Below are 21,021 nucleotides of genomic sequence, written 5' to 3'. Positions count from 1 at the left end.
CAAAGGGGAAGAAGTGGTGCAGGAGAGGCCCCAAAGTAACCCACGAAAGAGATGAACCTGGAGGGATGCTGGAGCAAAACCATGGGATAAAGTTGCAACTGTGCCAACCCTGAATCATAGAGGGTTTTGTTTTAAATAGGCAACTTGTGGGATTCTGTCTAAAATTCCCTTATTCGTGGGGCTCAACTTCCATGACAAAATAGTCTTGCTGGAGAGAAGCCTCCAAAATGTGACCTACTGGAATGAGCAGCCAAAATGTCAATACAAATAATATTCTATTATTTTTATAAAGGCAGCTGCCTCAGTATTAGGATCTGGGGTTGGCAAAGATCAACTTTCTTAGCAAACAATTTTATTTATGAATCTCCTTTACAATCATATATGTGGTAGCTGGTAGTCCTGGTCAAATGCTCAGCTTGTGAAAACCATTGAGGAAGGAGCAAGAAGCTGGAGTCCTGCAGAAACCCATTATTCCTTGGGGTAAAAGGGCACTCCAAATGGTGGGGGCAAGGCTTCGAGGTGGCATATGGACTACAGCCAACCCTGGGGCAAGGATCCTGGTCCCACTCTGTCCACAGCTCCAGGGGCCAGTAGAGTGTCAACCTCCTCCTGAATTACTGCCTTTGGATACATGTGCCACAGGGATGTGAGGACTGGCAACGGGCAGGGAGCTCATCTCGGGACATATCAGAGGAGATGCTCAACACTTTACTGATGAAAGTTTTGCTTCCAGTGCCCTCCGAAAAGCAAACAAAAAAACAGGTTTGGGCTACAAATAGCAGTGATCCCACAGCCTCTGACCATGCATCACTGGTGCAGTAGCCTTCACAGATCCATTCTCTCAGAATTATGTACCCTGATCACCTTTTCATTAGTAGTTAGGTGGTTAATTAACTGAAGGTTGCAGGCTGAAGTCTTATTTTTCATATGTGACTTAGTAATTATATTACCCCTGTTGTTATTACATAATGTAAGTAAACAGCTACTTGATTTTAAAAGAATAGTCAAATTTGGCAGACAGTTCAGAGTAATTTCATTTTATATTGGAGCCTAATGCTATGAGATTGCACAAAAAGCAGAATGCAGATGCCTGGAATAGTCTAAAATAAGTGTGTGGTAACCAACAACTATTATTATTGTATTACTGCTTATAATTCCCAAATGGAGAATTAAATTTCTGTAAGAGATACAGCTTTTCATGAAACCAAAAATAAAAGTATTTGTTTTTTCAGTCAAGGAAAACTCTTTTAGGAAATGATACAACTGAATGTACATTTACCAAGGGAAGGTAGAAGGAAAAGCCCCCAGCCTTGCAAGATTCTTTTCACAGGGCTTCTGCTTTCTACAGATTCTACTGTAGGATTGCCTCAGATTTCTTCTAAAGGGCAGGCAGAAAGATAGATTTATTATTTACAGATAAAAATGAGCTAATGAGATTTTTGAGCTATAGTGCATACTCTGTAACTGCATTTAGGTTGGAATTTAGCATTCACTTGCCAAAAATAACATTCCCTCTTCCCTACAAGCCAGCGAGCCTGGGTGCTCCATTTCTGCCTCCTAAAGTGTCTGACCAGGGACAGTATGGCAAATTACAGTGCTGGTGAATAAGAACGTAGGATCACATTTCAGGCTCCAGGAGCTTAATATTAGCTAGTACATTTTGGACCTTAATTTCAACAGGCTTTTACTTCTGCATGTCAGTTTATATGGGAAGGTTGGCTCAGGCATGGGGACCTCGGCACTAACCTGGTCTCCCAGCCAGACTTAAAAGTAACTCAAAGAATCAATGCATCTTTAATTTGAAATGCTTGACGACTAAACTCTTGTTTACTTTAATTAATGATCTACAGTTAATCATTATGAATGGTAAATTGTCTATTTCATCATCAATAGGAAGAGTTCCTATGGGAAAATGTTCCTCTATAGCTTTAATTTAAATATGCATTTTCACATCACACTTACCATATCTTTACCTTTATGCTATCACACGATTACAGGTCCATTAACTAATTACATTTGACAACTTGTTTATTGAGGGAAGCAACTATTTTACATCTCTTGCCTGGGAAAGAAAACAATTATTCAGCAGCTGCAATCATGGAGCACTGAATTAATTGCTTGGAAGATCTCAGTCAAGAAGATCTTGATAAAAAACCAAAGAAAATATTGTTTGACAGAATGCATGAATGAGAGTGCCAGGAGGGACTCAGGCTTGGTAAGCTGCAGCCCTGCTCCAGGGAGCACTCCATGAGGACCTTGAAACACTGCACTCAAAGGAGGAGGCAGCTGTGGAAAAGCTCATTTGCTTATTAGTTCTTTTATGTTTAGTTTATCAAAACCAGAACTTACACATATAATTTCATTATAGGATCGGGATGCTGCTAAAATGGGCCAAAAAACCTAAGCACAATCAGGTCTATAAAGGCTGACATGTGGAAATATCTTATGTGCAACCTCTTGCCATAGAAATAATTAATGGAAAGGGTACTGTGAGGCTTAATGATCATAAAGCACTTTAGAACTTTCTCCCAATGGGAGCTGCTGTGATTGCACTGGAGTGGGATAAAAAGCAGAACAAGGCATGTGGGGATCTCGACTCTGGACCTGGCTGGGCAAAATTGTCTTGGTGCACTTTGGTGCTGGGGAAAGACCTTGACAAATGTCCAGGAGGGCATCAGAACAGTTTCATATCTTGAGTGTGCAAGATCGGTGCTTTGTTGGGACTAGAGCATTGTAGAAAACAGTGGGATTGCTGCTAAAGCTTAATGAAGGCACTGAAAACATCACATGGAAAGGGGTTTCTGTTCTCTTCAGCTCCGTTGTGACTGCTGCTCCTTCGTCAGCATGAGGACCAGAGTGTCTCACATGAGACAGTCAGACAGTCCCAAACTGCTCCATGGACAAGTCACAGCCTGCAACACACTGGCCAATCCCAAGCCATGCTTTCTTATTTCAACTGCTGTAACCTTGTGTGCTTTTCAAGTCAGCTGAGATGAAATATGTTTCTGGCAGATAAGACTAATTCCTACAGGGACACTGGAAAGGGAAGGAGAGCTTAAAGATTCAAAATTCTCTGTAGTAAAGGGCCTCAAAAGTGAAGTACAAGGACCAAACAATATTTTCTCTGAATATTATGTCACTAGAAAAAGCTGAAAAAATTGCCCAGTAAGCTGAAGGGCAGTGATGATGTCAGGTGGCTTCTCAGAAAACATCTTGATTGGGCTTTTTGGTCACATCCCATTAGCAACACAGTCAGCTTTTCAAAACTGCCCTGTTCTTACATTAAAGGTTGCTCACAGTTTGCTAGCATCATCTCTCCTGAAATTGGGAGAAATAGAATTATTTTCCCTTTCCTGCATGCCTCAAGTTCAGAGGGTCTGTGAGGATGGTGATATTAAAGTCAGTCATGAACATGGCACTGTTTGGCCAAATCTAGCACCCCTAAGGACTAATGTCTCGAAAAGTGTGATGGAAACTTCTGTCACAATGGTTCATATTTAAGTGAAGGGCAGAGAAGCTGTGGCCCCTCCCTTGACTCTTGTTTTATATCAGTGAGAGACCAAATTGAACTCATGCACTTGTATATACTCTGATTCAAATAATTGTTTCTGCAGCAAGCTCTTGGCTCTCTTTAATGTTTCAACATGAGACAGATGGAGCCTAACTAAACAATTTGCTCTATCTTTTCCTTTTATTTTCTTTTTTTTTATTTTGCAGGTATGGTTGACATCAATTTGCCCTGCTAAAGGAAATGTAGGAAAAAGCAAGTAAACAAGTTGTTGCTGAAGTTTGTATTAATCATTCTAGTAGAGTAGCTGAAGACTCATGTGCTCTGGTTTATCTGTATGAAAAATGTAAAAAGCAGGTAACACGTTAATGCTTAGAAATCACTAACTTTACTTGCCAAGGAATTATACAATTATTTTAAATGAATGGACAGAAAAGTGTACATCACACTGTAGGCTCAAGTGGCTATTGCATGCCCTGGGTTAAACCTGAGGTGTTCCCAAGACAGCAGACCTTTATTCTTCTTTGGGATAATGATCAAGCAAATATTTAAGAATCTTTCTAATGAGGTCATGACTAAAATATGATGTATTATTAGACACACAAATGAACTCTTATTAAAATAATAGAAAAATCCTGATATATTAAAGGCATGGTGCATTAAATCCAATTTGACCTGAAGCCATGTGTTGAATACCATTATTAGGATCTGTCCTTAATAAAAAGCTTTCCATTTAGTTAATAAAGTTTGAGATTCTACTAATTTTGAGCAAAATTTCTTCCATGCTTGAAGAGCTGGTCTGCCCCATGTCAGGTAGCCCATGCTGTGTGATAAAGCTACAGCGATAAGAAGAACATTCTTGTCCTCCACATCCAGTCCCTAGGTCTGGATTCAGAAGAAAGGCAAAGTTGCCACAGGCCCTCTGTTTTCCTACAAGCCAAGTATACGGGCTAAGAATCTGCCAACTCAGTGCTTTGGCAACTGACACTCTAGCTGATCCATCCATGTCATGGAAAGGTCGATTATATGGCTCTCAGTTTATTTCAAAAGCTCTCAACACTTTTGTATAGATGTTGGACTGAAGAGTAATGACCACTCAAAACTAAAGAAAGTAAAGCAGCCGCTGTCATCTGAAAAACAAATGCTGTGAGGACAAAACAGCTTGCTCGTGCCAGCCACAGAGTTATAAAAATTTTTCCTGCTATTGAGAAATTTGTGAGATGTTAAACTCCTCAAAACAGTGCTAAGATTTTCCCTTGCCTAAATTACATCTTTAGTTAGGCACACACCATTTTGGTCACAAAGTGATGGAAATATGTTTATTCGGTTTTTGCTAATGCAGAATGAGTAGCTAAATGGAGGCAATATTAATGAACATATTCTGTTCTCGTAAATCAAGAGTGCCCCTGAGCGAGTAGTGTGTGTTCAGCTCTGGGCATGCAGCTCAAGAAAGATATCGTCAAAATACATGTGGGATTTTTAATAGATACTAATTAGAAAATGGAAAATATAATCTAAAGATGGAAAAGACTGGAACCATTTTCCTTTAGGGTGAAAAAACTTAATCAATGATATTTGTATTTTGGAACCACTTTTATAGTCAGTGACAGAAAAAGGCATGTTATGAATACTTTCCAACCCTTTCCTTCTTAGCAAAAGAAAATACACAAATTTTAAAGCTTGGAAAGAAAACTCTTGTGGCATATCATCAAGCTGCAAGTGCTACAAGACAGCAGTGATGCCAAAATTTAAGTAAATTAAAAAACACAATTTTTTACTTTTAACTGTCACTCCAAATTCATGTCCAGACAGAGGCACAAAGTGAAACTTTGACAGACTAAAAGGCTTCTCACGTCTGCATATTAAAATTACTAATGTAATTACTAAGGGCTGAGAAGAGGCTGTGTATGAAACTACCTTCTTCTGCAAGTATTCCTGTATCTCCAGCTAACTGAACAAGAGCCAAAAAAACCCCTTCAGGTGAAACAATGTATATTACAAATATCTTTTTGCAAGAAGTTTATAGAAATGTGAAGAAATACCATAACAGAATAAAAGATACTTCACTAGTTATTATAAATTTTGTCCCTTTGGGGCGGTAAATAAAAAACATTTAGAAAGCTATCTTGATATAAAAATCTTGAAAGATTGCTCTTTCCTCATAAAAAGCAGTTTGTTTTGATGTCTAACAAACTGGGTTTTTTTGTGAGTGTATAATACCTATATGGAACACTTACAGTTTAACCACTTGCTAATGGTTACATGAAGAGATTACCATATCTTATATTCCCATGATCCCTTAAAGCAAACTGCAGCTTTAGCTGTAGCACAGTTTTCATTAAATCACTCAGCTGCACTGTCTTGTCTTGCAATTGTCAATCCCACTTTGTTGGTTTCATGGACTCTTATTCCAAAATTAAAACGTCTAGCAATTCCTTTTGCATTTATTATAGCAATTTTATAACTGGGTCAAAAGAACACTTTACTTGAGCAGCTCAGTTAGTTCTAAATTAGCAATGCCACACTGAGCTCTAGCTGGCAAGGTGGGTAAAAGTCCCCCTTCAGCACAAAGCTGCCTGTGAAAGTGTGGAGGCCAATGGTCCTGCCACAGCTCAAGGCCTTGCCCTGGAGGGATGTCGCTTGGGTACAGTGTCCTTTGAATGGGCTGTGATTAGCTTATCTCAGCCCTTCTGGAAGGATGCTCCTTAGGCTGGCACATCTTTTCTTTTCATGGTGAGCTATCCCCCAAAGGCTTCAGTAATCCCACCATGCCCCAGTACCCATGTTAATCCTTTGTAACCCAGTAGTTTTTCCCCCTTGGTACCACCCTTGCTTTCCCCCGTAAAAACTCCAGTTTTTCCCCCAGTTCTCCAGTGGAGCTGTCATCCCTGGCTCCCTTCACAGAGCTGCTGGATAATAAAGGAATTTCTGTGGAATCTCCATATGATGCTCCTGTCTCTCTCTGTCCCTGAGTCAGGCTGGAATAGCCTCGCAAGCTGAGCTGAAATCACTGATCAGAGCTGATCACTTGTGGCCACAGCCACCGCTTGCTGAGGCGTATCTGGTGGCTAGCAGACATGCCAGAGACCCCCTTAGAATGCTGTCCCTTGCAGGACCCTGTCTCTGGGAAGGTTGGTGGCTTCCCGGGTCTAAAGCATCGGATCCCCACAGATCCTCCTAGCAGCCTACATGAAAGGAAAACAATTAATGGATAGATTAATTAATAAATTAATTAATGGATGTCAATGGCTCATTTATGAAACCAGCTTACAAAGCAGAGAGCAAGATGTAAATCTGATTCATGGCATGTTTTCCTGCATGACTATGAGAGAAGTGAGATGAAACCTAAAACAGGATATTTCGTTTTGGCACATTTGTAGAAAAAAGGTGCATCTCAGATAACATTTCCAACTTTAACTACTCACAAAGGGTGGTGTCCATTGGATTCACTACATGGCAGATAGCCTTAATTTAACTGAAAGCCAGTTAAATGGCTTTTCGTCCCTTCCTCCAGGTCAGAAAACTGAGGCCAATACTGTTTGCTGTTGTCAGCATGAGCCTACAGGGGTACATTCATGGCAGACCCAAGGGAAAAGTAGCTACCCCTGAGTTCTCTCATTTTACAGCAGCCATTACCCATGGTTTATACACTGGAGTAAATCTTAATGTAGTTCCACACTTAAGAAAATTACATCAAAAACCTTTTGTTCTAGAAACGTTTTTAATTTCACTTGCATATTTTAATAGAATTACAATAAGCCAGCAGCAAAATAAGATTTCTGTTCTAACACTTCACGATACATTAGTGTCCAAAACTGCATTTTTCTATTAAGGCAGTTTTCATTAATTAGAAATCAACTCTGAATACTACAGCAGTATTTCCAATTATGTACAAGCCAAATAACTACTAGTATTATTACCATGGGAAAAAATGTCACAATACTAGTAAAAACGTAAGCATTTGAAGGTAAGGCCATTAAAACCACAGAAAGTCCCATATGCCATTCCAAGACCAAGTAAATGGTTGAAGACATTAGGTAAATATAAAAAGTTAATAAATTCAGTCTTTGTTCAGTCAATATTTTAGAAGTTCATGTTCTGTGAAATTCATATTCAAGTTAGAACTTGCAATTACTTTCAAGTTGTACTTCCTAAAAGAAGAGTTTAGGCTGACTCCTGTCTCTGCCTCTCTTAAGACTGCATCTGATCACTTAATTCTGGTTTTAAGCAGCATTAATTAATCCCAGCAGAGAACAAGCAGGTACAGTTTTCAAAGCAGGCCCGACATGTTTCTTGGGAAAGTCTCTAGTCCCGTGTGTAGTTCATCAGGTGCCACCAACATCCGCCCTGTCCTACACTGGATCGTTTGAGCCATTCATCCAGGCAGAAGTGTTTCTCTGGACTTCCCTGCCAGGCGATAGCACTCTAACTTGCCTACACGAATGTGAACACAGGAGAATGGGAGACAAAGGCTGGAGGAAGCCACAGGCCTTCTGCTGTCCTCCAAGCCTCATCCCAGCAGGAGGCTGCCAAATTACTTTTGATCACAGATATTTTGAGTCATGCAATTAAGGCATCCTCATGACTGAATGTAGCCACTAAGATGGTGAAACATTACATTCTCCTTTACTGCCTGGGAGCAGCAGTTCCTTGAGGGGCACTGACTTTATTGTGTAGCTGAGCTCTGTAGTTCCTGGTAGCCTGCAGGTTTTATTCGTTAAACCAACTTGCTTCACAGAAGATGCAAAAACAATAATAACAATACAGAAGCGGGGGGAAAAAGGAAAGATGAAGTAACAATAAATACTAAAACCTGAAGTCAACTCTTTCTTCATAATAGAGATTATATAGTTCTGAAGCAGATGAATAGAATAATTAATGGCGTTGTTTGCTTAGTGGTGGTCACTGCAATATCATGAACTGGCCCACATGAGTCTAATTTAAGGATAGATATAAAATATCAATACAGCTTCATGAAGAATAGGTCTAGAACAACAGGTTGCATTTTACTCTTTTTATATAGTAAGCTCAGCTTGTAGACACCTGCACTGAGGTGTTACCCACAAGAACCCTGAGTAACTTTCTTAAAACAAGATGAACATGGAATTTTCTTTAAAATATTAACATAATAATTTCAAGATACAGTATTAAGAGGGATTCAGCAAGAAATACAGCTGTTTTCCATCTTACTCAAAGTTTTAAAGGCTCAGGGATAAAAGGGACAGAAATTCAATGGCCTGTCTGTTTGCTTTTCTGCATCCCCTACCCATGTCACTGATGTAATAAAAACTCAACACCTCTCTCTAGAAACCTTGCCTTGCATTCAATTTTAAAAATCAATGATCCGGAATAAACTGTAAAAATCACTTGCAATAAATTTACAAAGGACATGTAGACTGCTGGAGTAGTAAAGAATGAGGACAGGTCACTTACACAGGCCAATCTGGATCACTTCATGAACAGTATTTTAATGCTGGTAAAATAGAATCTGTATTTCCAAGAAAATAGAAGGTAGAATAACAAGAGGATGATGTACCACATTCTTGGGAAAGACTCTGAAGAGGACTTGGCCCATAAAAGTCAGCATCCAAGGCAATGCTTCCACAAAAAAAAAAAGATAATGCAATTTTTGAGGAAAGAGAGAGAGGGAGATATTCATCAGAGTAAGAGGATCACGTTATGGCTCTATACAGTCCTGATGGATCACTATTGACATGTGGCATCTAATTCAGATGTCACCCTTATAAAAATTTCTATACATGAGAAATACAGAGAAGAACGTGAAGATTAATTCACTGCCACAGGAAAATTAAGGAATTCAGTACATCTCATCAGAAAAAAGGTTAAAAGGGACATAATCGTGATTCATAACTACACACAGACAATTAGAAAAGCTGATACTACATACATCAATATAAGCAATCAAATGCATAAAAAGACCAAAATAACTTAAGGTGGAGCTAGAAATGCAAATAGAAAATCAAGTGAAAAATGTACCTGGGGTAATTTAGTATTGCAACAGGAGGTGTGAGTGAATTCTCATCACTTGAAGACTTCAAATTAATATTAAATGCCTTGCTGAAATACGTATGTTCAGTTCAAAACAAAGCCACTGAATTGAATAGAGAAACTGCTTGTTGAAATTCAATGGCCTGTTGAATTTAAAAATAAATCTTCATTATGGTCTCTTCTTACTTTATATATTTATGAGGTTTTTTAAAAATATAACTACAGAATGAAAGGGGGTTGCCAAGAAAAGTTGATTTTTTCTTTCTGAGCACAGAAACTTTTAAGGTTAGATTTAAAGCTAAATAAACTGCAGCTGCATTTTGGAAAATATGCTTCCCCCCTCCCCCCCCCAGTTTTTCCCATTTCTTGTTCAGAATTGTACAGTCCACTTAGTCAACTGTCTGATTTACATAATCATGTAGTTTTTCTTCAGTTTTTCTGTTCCTATTTATAAGCCATTCACAAACCATCCACTTAAGTAACAGCATGATTTATTGTAAGAATGATTATGGTTGTTTCAGAGGAAAAATGGAATGTGATTAAACAAAGAATGAACAAGGACATTTTAGAACAAAGGGCTGTAATCCTGCAAAAGGATTTGTAAATGAAACCTGCCTCTCAATTGCATCCCAAATGAACTACTAAGGGAATTCAGCGGATACCTTTACAACTATGCAGCCAAGAGCTTAGCTGAAGACAAAAAAATTAGATAAAATAAACCAACCAGCCAACCATGTTCACAGTATCTTCTGGAGAAATGGTAAATCTCCCAGAGCCACCCACACTTTGGGAAGAAAAAACAATTAACTGTATGTATACAGTTGCTGATATGACCCTCTCAACACAGGTCTGAGCACCAAGACTCAAGACGGAGAATTGCAAGCAGACATTTGCCCTTGGACAAGTTCCAGCATCTGAGACAAATGCATCAACCAAGGAAATGGTTGGGTATTTAAGATGTGGATCTGAAAGAACACAGCTTTTCCTTATGCACTAGATGTTTTGCATGTGCCACAGGAACCCTAACAACTCATACTTCTTACAGAACTGGTGAACAATCTGATGAAAGAATATCAAAGTTCAGTATCTTCACCCGAAGTGCTTATTCTCTGCTATTGCAGGAAGAACAAGTGGTGAAAAAACCCTGTTTGCCTACCAGTAACACTGCCTGTTTACAAACCAGCTCTCTACCAGGAACAGCTGAGAGGCTCCACCGAGGAGGAGCTGTGTTACAGAGCCACATTTGTCAGGAAAAACAATCAAAAGATGAGCACATGCGCATATCCAGCAACTGTTTTTAAATGCTTTTCTTAGCCCAAAATAAACAGCAGTGATGGATCATACCCTTGCTCAAAGATACATAACCCTGGTCCATTCCAGTAGCATATGAACCAGCAGGAACTTTGGAAATCCCACACTAAACTAATAGAACTGCCTCAGAAATCCATATGGAGTTACAGAGCCATTCAGAACAGCATAAAAGCTTTTCAAACATGATTACCATATCAGTATTTCCTAAACAGCAAGGGAGAGAGAAGATGCAGCAAGCATGGAGCCCAAGAAAATCAGCTTTGCAAGATCTGTGCTGAATATGTGTGAATTCCCACTTAAGTAGTTTGAGGAGCTGTGGATGGGTTAAGCTGAGGGACTGGTAGAAGGCACTGGTAACATCCCTGCTGTGGGGACAATTGAGGTTACCCTGAACACTGTAGTTTTTTTCAAGAGGAAAGTACTCTTTTCAGAAATAGCACCTTTACTCCAGACAGAAACAACTCGCCCCCAATTCTAGTGCAATTATTTAGATGTGAGCACTAATGAATACAGCTGAGACTGCAGCTAGCAGTAATGCCCTGGCTTATAGGAAACACTTGAGCTATATGCTAAAATCTACTTTTAATCAAGAGTATTAGGAGAAGGCTAAGAAACTTTAAATTCCAAAGATTTCTCTAAGCCTGGAATATATCATGCCTATGGATGTAACCAGGACCTGGGATCTACTATTTCTGTGATGCCTTTCTCTCTAGGGGTTGGTACTGGTTTCGTTTCAGACTTGGTCTTGCTTATCAGAGAAATGGGATTCTCCAGGCCAGGTAAACCACTTTTTCCACAAGGACCAATTTTGCAAGGAGTAGCAGTGGGGGTTTGCAGCTGCTGCATTTTCATAACTAACACTGGCTCAAAGGAAGAGCTACTGGCAGATGTGTGGTCAGGCTTCATTTTTCCTTGCCCAGTCACTCTGTGTTCACCTGTGCTTTTGCACTGTATGGTGACTTATCAGAGGGTGGAGGCAGAGGTCTTCTTTTTTTTCCTCTGCTGTCATTAGGACTTGTAATATCTCTTTTTGGGTTCAGATGCATGTTTTTCTGAACAGTCATCTCATGAGATCCATCAAAGAGTGATGCCCATAGGGCAGACGCAGACTCTTTTTGCTGACCAAGAAGGAATTCACCATCACTGTCTTCAATTTTCCTTTGCATGACATCAGATAAGCCCTCATGTTTCACTGGAGAATCAATGCCTGTAATTTTAAGAGCCATTGATTAACCCAGATTAAAACACCACCAATTATTTTACTTCTATCTATTTTGTTATTACTACTCAGAACACAAAGCTGTATAAACTGTCTCACCAAATCTGAAATACTGGCAAGAATTAATGATGAAATGGAAAATATTACATATGCTATACAAGAGAGAACTGAGGCGCCAGGAGGGAATTATTTTCATGACATTGAGGCAGCAGGGTAGGCACTGATATTTCTTTCCAAGTAAAAGAAAAAATAATGTACTACTGGGAAACCTGTATATGTTTGTTATTAAACACATTTTTTGTATAGTGCTTTGAAAATTTTGTTTCACAGGAGGCCCATGAAAGACTTAATATTCTTGTGCTGCCAACCTTTAGAAAGTAGGACATCTTTACATATATAATTTTTCTCTATGGCCTTAAGACTGCCTTGCTCCATTTCTTATTCTTCTTACTGAGTTTTCCATGTGTACTGCAGTAGTACTCAATCCTCAAACAGCAGCAGTATCTGATTTTCAATAGAATCACAGAACAGTTTAGGTTGGAAAAGACTTTTAAAGGTCATCGAGTCCAACCATTTACCCAGCACTGCCAAGTCCACCACCAACCCATGTCCCTAAGCACCGCATCTGCACATCTTTCAAATACCTCCTAAATGGTGCCCCCACCACTGCCCTGGGCAGCTTGTACCACTGCTTGAAAATCCTTTCTGTGAAGAAGTTCTTCCTAATATCCAATCCAAACATCCCCTAGGGCAACCGGAGGTGTTTCCTCTTGTCCTATCACTTGTTACTTGAGAAAAGGGACTGAACCGCCCTGGTTATGCCCTCCCTTCAAGGAGTTGTAGGGAGCCATAAGAACCCCCTGAGCCTCCTTTTCTTCAAGCTAAATACCCCCAGCTTCCTCAATCACTCATCACATGTGTGGTCCAGACCCTTTCCTAGCTTCATTGCCCTTCTCTGGACACACTCCAGCCCTTCAATGTCTTTCTTGTCACAAAGGGCCCAGAACTAAACACAGGATTTGAGGTGCCTCACTAGTGCTGGGTACAGGGTACTACAAATGCTATATATAAGCCAGGAAAAAAATGGTGTATTAAGAGTGAAACAGATTTTGTGTTCTGCTCCTCACTGAGGTACATGTATATCAGTGGAATTACGTTACCATGTTCCTTTTGTGAAGCTTCTGTGTGGTTCATTAACTGCATTTCTGCTCTGCATTCACAGCTTAGACAAAACTTGACTGTTCAGTGCTGTGATGCATGGTAACTTAGTGACCCACATGGCATTTTGAGCATCATCACATCTCCATCCCAAGCAGCAAGCAGTCAGGCATTTAGTGTTGTACAGTGTTTCTCAGTCAATACTGCATTGGACCAGTAAAACAAAATTACTTAAATTTTCAAGTTTGTAAATATTATTTCTGTAACAAAACTTTAAAAAATCCTGCTGCATACCATTTTTCTCTGCAAAAATACAAGTCCCAGATACACTCTAGCTAGATTTTCCAAGCATATTTTTCAACATAATTACCAAGGACCAAAAAATTAGGTAAGTTATGCTAAGTAAACCTTATAGCTTAAATAGCTGTAAGAGCAACAGATTAATTTCATGCAATTGGTTTGCAAACTGGATTATTTTACTTTTACAATTCCTGAGCTGTATACTACTCTTACCATGAGTGTTTATTTCTAGTGACAGCTTTTTTGAGTGTGTTCAGGGAAGATTGCAGATTTTTTAGCTCAAGGTATAAAAATGTATTCATTATTTGCACTATTACAAACTCAGATTTAATATGAACTCCTTGATATGCAATTATGTTGCTCTTTCATTGTCTGAATTGTGCTTGAAAAATTCAGTGTTGGAAAATCAACACCAGAAGTCATCTGAATTCAGACGATGTTTTTTCTGTTACTTTGCAACTTGAAAAGGCAAATCCTACTTACTTATATCATGGTAGATGGAGGTCGCTTCCTTTGTCAAGAACAACGGTGGTTTCCGTGGTGACATAATCTCAATTTTCATAAGTTCCTCACAACAATGCTTCCACTGGCCTGAGAGAGAAAAGAGAACAATGACACTTCAGCCTGGAAAAAAATTGGATGGAATTTATTAGGTTGTGTTAGGAAGCTATCTCCAAAGTAATACTAAACAGTGAGCATTTACTTTTGTTTAGAAGGAATGCTCAGTATGCATTTGTATTTTCACCTCTGTATTCGTTCTCTTAGCACAAAGGTTATAAGATTCTAGCTGGAATTTAAGCATCCCAGCATTACTGTTACACTATGATGGCTAAAGATCATAATTTGCCTTCAAATCCCCAAATAAATCTGAGGGGAAAAAAAAAATGGAAAATATTTAAAGTTCGGGAAGCTTCATCAATTCATCAGGGACAACCTCCAATATCCTGCAAGCTGGATATTATACAGCTATGATACAATGTTATGGCAAAGGAACATTCTGCTTTTAATAGAGGATAACTTGCTTTTTATTCCTTAGCAGACAAGGAAACCTCTTGTTCTATTAGTAGATTTTGACCTTAAGGAAAACAAGACACAGTAAAATTATTTTGTTCATACCAATCATTCCGAGTTCTCCGAGAACATTAATTTTAAGGGAATTTTACAACCAGGGAAGAAAAAAAGCATTTAAATGCCAAGTGACCCATTTTTTTCTGAATCCAAGGAAAATGTCTAAAAAAATCTGTGGGTAGTATTCCATCTATAATGAATAAGATCTTTTACCCTACTCTACAGATAATTTAAAGAGGATGCCCTAGTTTTTGCTTAGTGTGTTTCTTTAATTGATAGTGCTTTATCTCATTGTAAATCAGAGCTAGAAATGACTGGAAATACAACTACAATACCGAGTTTCTACAACCTCAATTCAATTATATTATTGGTTTTGTCTCTGACTAAAGACTGATATTTCATTAATTGACCTGGTTTTGTTTTCTGACCTGATAAAAATGCCTATCAGGAAGAAACTCTACTTTGTCAATGACAGCATAAAAGATGACATTCTCTACTCTCAATAAATCTGTGAGTCAAGCAGAAAGTAGAGAAAAAAGACACAAGCAAATTAATCTGTGTAGTTTTTATAAGGATTTGGTGATAAACAAGCAATACAATATACTACTTCAACAATGTTTCACATGAATAACTGAGCTCCCTCTGCCATGTAAGATCACGGTAGTTCTAGAGGTTTGCCAAAGGATCAAGGTAAACTTTATCACCTGTTACAAAGGCTGAGGTACAGCTTTTACCAGGTCCAGGTAAGCAGTGTCTATTTGCCTGACTGGATGGAATGCGGTGAGGTGAGCCTATTCCCGTGTGATGAGGACTACCAAAATCTTTGAACTACAACAGAATCAAGGAATCCCTGTTATAAGAAACTGTAATTTAATTCATCCATAATACTGCTGAACAAGGAAACCCCAAGTTTAGTTTTGACTACTTCCAAGAGCTGGCTGAATCCACATCTTAGCCAAGGCCCCACATGATTCCAGCATCTTCACCACTTGTCACTAAGGCTCCACACTAAGGTTTCATACTTGCAGGATCTCACCAAACCAACACACCACTGGAAGGATGCCCAGGCAGAGGTGGACTCTTCCCACTACAGTGGGAAGGAGGAAGAGATGGTGAGAATTTATCAGTCCTTAAAAACATTCTCTAGAACGCTGCTAAACAAACAAGTCTTTTTGAGATTGATGGACATATTCTGTCTCTGGTCTCCTGCAGGAACACACTGGCTTTGGTTTAGTCAAATATTTGCCTTCCAATGACTTAGACCACCACCCAATATTATGCCAGAGAACATATTTCTTTTCATTCTTGCAACAAAGGCTTATGAGGCAATTCAAATTGCTCAAAGATCCCTTTGATGTTACATAATGCCCCATTTGGAGGGCACGCTGCCAGCACTGCCTGCTTACTTACTCAGATCATAAAAGTGGTGCCAGAAAGCATCCATCCACTTATGAAGTTCGTTCCTACTGTCAGTAGCAAAATGTTGCATCAGACCCTCTCCAGACATGGGGCTGATAATAGAGAAGTTATTAGCGCTTCTCTTTGAGTCCTCATCCACAGCTCGAATCCTGGTTTCCTAGGAGCAACAAACTGTGGTAATGACTTATTGCTTCACACTGGCATCAACTTATGGCCAATGGCATTGTGAGGAAGGTAGAATTTGGATTTTTGTCTACTTCAGATTACTATCCAACAAAAAACAAGAGATGAACCAATGTCAGGAACTGATTATAAAAACTATTAAAATGGCATTAAGCTTGAAAAAAAGGAGAATAAAGCACAATTATTGCTGTTCAGTTCTGAATTACAGAATGTACTGTAATTCTGTGTTTCCCTTCCCTCTACATTCACCAGCTCATCTCACACTTCTCACTCTTCTCCACAGCAGTTTAGCGAATAATCTACAATAACAGCAAGCAGTTCCTTTTCTCCAAAGGATTCAGATGGACAATCACACTATTACTGCTGCTATTTACACATCCTACTGCACTTCTGTGGGCCATTGTTTCCCCCCTGCATTGTAAACTTGTATCCATTTAATGTTCATCTTAGTGCATCAGGACATTCATGGTAATACAACAGTGACAGGAAAACTAAAAAGAAATTTACCTAGATCATCTTTAAAGGGCATTTGTAGCAGTAACCCATACACTTCTACTAAAACAAGATTTTGCTCTAATAGTGAAAAAATTATTTCCCATTTGAAAGTAGACATTTTAGTTTTAACTTAATTAGGAGAGCTACATAGAAATAATTAAATGTGTATATATATCCAAGAAGTATAACAAGAAGTCTATAAAATCTCTTCAGCTAGAATTAGAAAAGCTCTCAGTTACACAGCAGCACTGTTAGAGCCAAGGTTTCTCCTTCAGGAACATAGTTCAATTGCTCTAGACTAGATCCAGTGGTATTTTCAGAGTATTTACTTTCTTTGTTATGGCATAACTACAATGAGAAAAAACAAAAACACTTATCCCTAACTCAGTGATTTTTTTTGTGTGTAAAATGCTAAAAGTTTTGAGTCTAGCTAAAATACAACTAAAAGAATTCCAGAACACAACTGGTCAACATTGCTACTCATCACAACATGGTGAGCAAATTAAAACAATTAACATCACTTTATACACAGAAGTAAAGCAGAAGCCCTTTGCACATGCAGCTTGACCTGACTGAACAAGCAGCAGCCCATTACAACACTGATCCTCAGAGGATTTCTGGCATACCCAGGAGAACAGAATAATGAGTTTTGGTGCCAGGGTGCCAGCAGGCCCCTTGCAGCTGGCCAGCCCCAGAGTCCAGCAGGACATGAGGACATCTAACACACAGCACGATTATGCACTGCCCCCCCTGCCACACAGGTATCCTGGCATGGGCAGTGCCCAGGATTTGAAGGAAGCCAACAATCACAGCCATGGCTGTGTTCAAACATCTCCTGTCTGGATGGACAGTGAATCTGACAACAAAGGTGGTTCCCCAAAATACAATGGGGACAGAACAACCAGTTCACTTTTACACAACTCAAACAAATGTCAAACATCTGCTAAAGACATTAAACATACACTACAGAAATTAAGTTTACACATGGGATCTCATGGGCAAAGTCTAATTTCAGTACTCAGAAAAAGAAAAGTTATTCTACAGACTATTCCCCAAATTTCAAATAGTTACTGAAGTAACTATTTGAAATACCAACAATTGCTTGTAGCCTATCTGATATGGTAATTTAAATTCTTCTGTCTAAAAATAGGAGTTGAAGTAATTCATCCATCAGTGGTCTATAACCCATTAACTCAGGTAACCATAGATACCAGCAAAAAAATAGATTAACATTTGACAGGTAAGAACTTCAAGCATACCATACACACAAGTTTATTTAATGATGTTTGCTGCAGGTTTTATCCCACAGCTGTAGTATTATTCAAAGGAGATAAATCCTCAAACAACAATATATATCAATATTGAATATTTCAGCAGTTATATGAGATGCCATTACAGCAAGGGGATGATGAGTTTGTCAAGCTTGGGTGAATTACATGACGTGCCCAGTTCCACTTAATAAAAGCAAAACCCGAACCAATAAAAAGCTATTAAAAACAAAACAAAAACAAAACAAGCAGAAAAAGCACCCCCCCAAAAACAACAAAAAGTGTTTTAATTTACCACATTGTAATAATATCTTTCCCAGTCTTCAAAAAAAAACTGAACGAACTCTGCTGTAGCAGTTGTAAACACCAGAACAATCGGTGGATGGCAATAGGAAAACAATTGAATCTTGAACTCAAACGACTCTTTGACGGAAGCTGAAACCAGTTTTATATTCTTTATGCAAAATATTGTTTCTTGAAGATGGGGAAAGACTAAAAGGAAAAATATATGGTATTTGTAAATACCAACCTTATTCTCTATTTCTCCCCATAAATAAAATCTCTTTGCTTGATAATACCACTCTGGAAAAGTGTGCTGCTTTTGTATTAATTTATTTTTTGGTAAGGAAGGAAAGGAACCAGTTATGGAAATAATTCCCTGTAAGGACCTTGGCAGCTTCCTTTAGACCTGACAAAAAATAATTAGTGGCTGATTTTTAATATTGACACATTGTTACACCAGTGAAAAAGTTAGATGCACCTTTGTGAACATACACGTAAAGACGAAAAAACCCCGGGAACCCCTCTTTTGCTTCCGGTTTCTCAGCAGGTAACTCGTCTGGCCGGGCTGGGTTCCTTCCCCAGTGTGGCTGAAATGCTGCTGCTGCTGAGTTTCACCAGAAATTGTTGGGCAAGGGGGAGGGAAACCCATCAGCCCAAGGGTGCTGCCTCTGAGTTCTAGCCTGGCTGCTGAGATCCTGGCCACCCCTCCTCCAGAGCAGCCACTGCTGTTTGGTCCCGGCACCTGCTATCCTGACCCAGCCCCCCAGAGCAGCCTGAAGTATTCCACCGTGACTGCTCCAGCCACCGCCCAGGCAAGATATTAACTCTTTCAGTGCACAGATGAAACCTGGAAACATTGATTCTCTCTCTCCAGTGAAAGAAAATGACAGAGTAAAGATATGCAGGGAAACAACATGGAGACATTGAGGTCAGTAAAAAGGGAAGAGTAAAATCATAGATGGGAGGATGAGAAGATGCCCTAGCTTGGACTGAAATTATCTTGTAAGGCTATGGTTAAGATATGATTAATAACATCAGACTCTTTTTCCTTGTAACTCTTGAAAAGCATGGGGTGGTTGAAGCATTCAAACTGCAGATATGAGCAAAGGCATCTATGCTAAAGCAAGCAGATCCTGAAGTAGATGTGATTTCATGAGAAGTTTGAATAGAGAGAGAAGAGTGATGAACACCCTTTGCCCTCAGGGAAAAATAAGACCTCTGTTCCTAGAGATGAAGATGATCTCAGAGACAGATGAAGAGAACCTTTGTTTTGAACAGCTCATCCTTAAAATGGTACCCCATAAACTGACATGGCCCATAAAGACAGCTGTTGGAAGGCTGTAAAAATGGGAGGGACTTTGTGATAGCAGATTTCTGGGTGGCTGCTATTCCTGAAAATTTCTTTTGTTTTCTTGTGGCAAGTTTCTATAGCATGACAAGAGAGACTCCTCTCCCTAAGTGAACTGGAGAAAGACTATTTTAGAGATTGTTTCTGTATGCTGTCAGTGTGAAAGAAAAGAAGGTGTAGGGAGAAGTGTTCTGAAGGTTTGATTCTTTTTTTTTTTCTTTTAGTCCTGTTAACAAGTTCTTCTTTATACCCTTTAAAGTTTGAGCCTGCTTTGCCTTCCTTCTAGTCTTATCTCACAGCAGAAAATGAGCAAATAATTCTAGTGGATGCACTGATGATTTGGCCAGCACTAGATCCACCACATAAATTGGTGCATTGGCCAGGAAATCTCAAATTGGTGAACCAAAACCACTACAAAAGCTCATATTTTAAGCTAAGACACAGAGATAGAGAGAATTTTTTTATTGCTGAGGTACAACATTTTCTTGATAAGCCAGTCCTGACACACTAAGAAGTACTGGTTATAAGGACCATTTTAGGCCATCAAAACAAATTACAGTTCTTAAAAATATTGAATAATCTAGACACCCAGTTCTGTGCATCTATTTTAAGATTAAACAAATAAAATCACATGTAACAAACTCCCTTTATGTTTTAAGTACAAAAAGTAAACCAAACTGAAAATCAATACAACACTGGAACCAATATAACCTGCACATGCATTGGTTTCTGTTGTAATATTAATAATTTCCATGAAGTTTGTTTTAGGCAAGCAGGGAAAAATGGCTACATTTCAAATTATGGCTTCCAAACACATTCATGCAGAAGAGCAAATTCAGAATATCAGCTAATATTTTGTCCCTTCCTTGTTTTGTGAGCTTGTACTAATGTAACATCCTCATGGCCACTGGCTGGTCAGTACAATGTGCGAGTATGACATGGATAAGCAATATTAGGATATCTGTGCCATTGATCTTGGCAGCAATGCAGCAGATGAAAACATAGAAAAGGAGATTACAATATATGACCAGCAAGCATTTTGTGAAGCATCAGAGAGCCAATAAAGCAGCTGTCAAACTGCTCAATTTGAGCATGTGTACTACAAGGATCTGGCTGTTCTACCTGCTTCCCCTGCCTGCATCCATGATCTCCTTCAAGCAGCTGAAAGACTTAACTAAGCAATGGGATATGAGATACCAGACATTTGGAAGCACTTAACTAGTCTGTGCTTTTCCAATGTATTTTCACAGCTATGAAGGCTTTTCCAAGCCAACCAGTGTGTCAAAGTCCTTACTACAGAGAATATAGGTATTTTCAGGGCTTATTTCCCCATGCCAGAGTTCCCCAACACACACAGCGAATATTGTTCATGTTGCTCACTCCCTAAAAGCTCACGTGGTCCAGAACTGATACCCACATTCCTCTGCTCCAGCCCAAGGATGAACTCCCTGGT

The 21,021-nt window shown here is 39.1% G+C and overlaps 1 protein-coding gene across 8 annotated transcripts in view; it reads right to left on the bottom strand.

Annotated features, from left to right (window-relative positions):
- RTKN2 (rhotekin 2) overlaps positions 1-21,021 on the bottom strand; it is a 122,506-nt gene that overhangs the window by 59,883 nt on the left and 41,602 nt on the right. For 5 of the 8 annotated variants that reach the window (XR_015805085.1, XR_015805086.1, XR_015805084.1 and 2 more), the window contains exons 5-6: positions 15,984-16,149; positions 13,989-14,096 (exon numbers count right to left, since the gene is read on the bottom strand). Coding sequence is in view for 5 of the 8 variants with exons in the window: in XM_088168786.1 (XP_088024912.1) it covers positions 13,989-14,096; positions 15,984-16,149 (274 nt within the window). In the remaining 3 variants the exon portion in view is untranslated. Of the gene's footprint in view, positions 1-7,210; positions 12,036-13,031; positions 13,409-13,988; positions 14,097-15,983; positions 16,150-21,021 lie in introns of those variants that run through there. The other 3 variants (XM_088168784.1, XM_088168785.1, XM_088168787.1) reach the window with 2 other exon arrangements.

Source organism: Sturnus vulgaris, chromosome 8 (genome assembly GCF_052056855.1).
Source record: "Sturnus vulgaris isolate bStuVul1 chromosome 8, bStuVul1.hap1, whole genome shotgun sequence".
NCBI lineage: Eukaryota > Metazoa > Chordata > Aves > Passeriformes > Sturnidae > Sturnus > Sturnus vulgaris.
The sequence above is the reverse complement of the archived record's forward strand: the minus strand, read 5'-3'. Positions and strand labels throughout refer to the sequence as shown.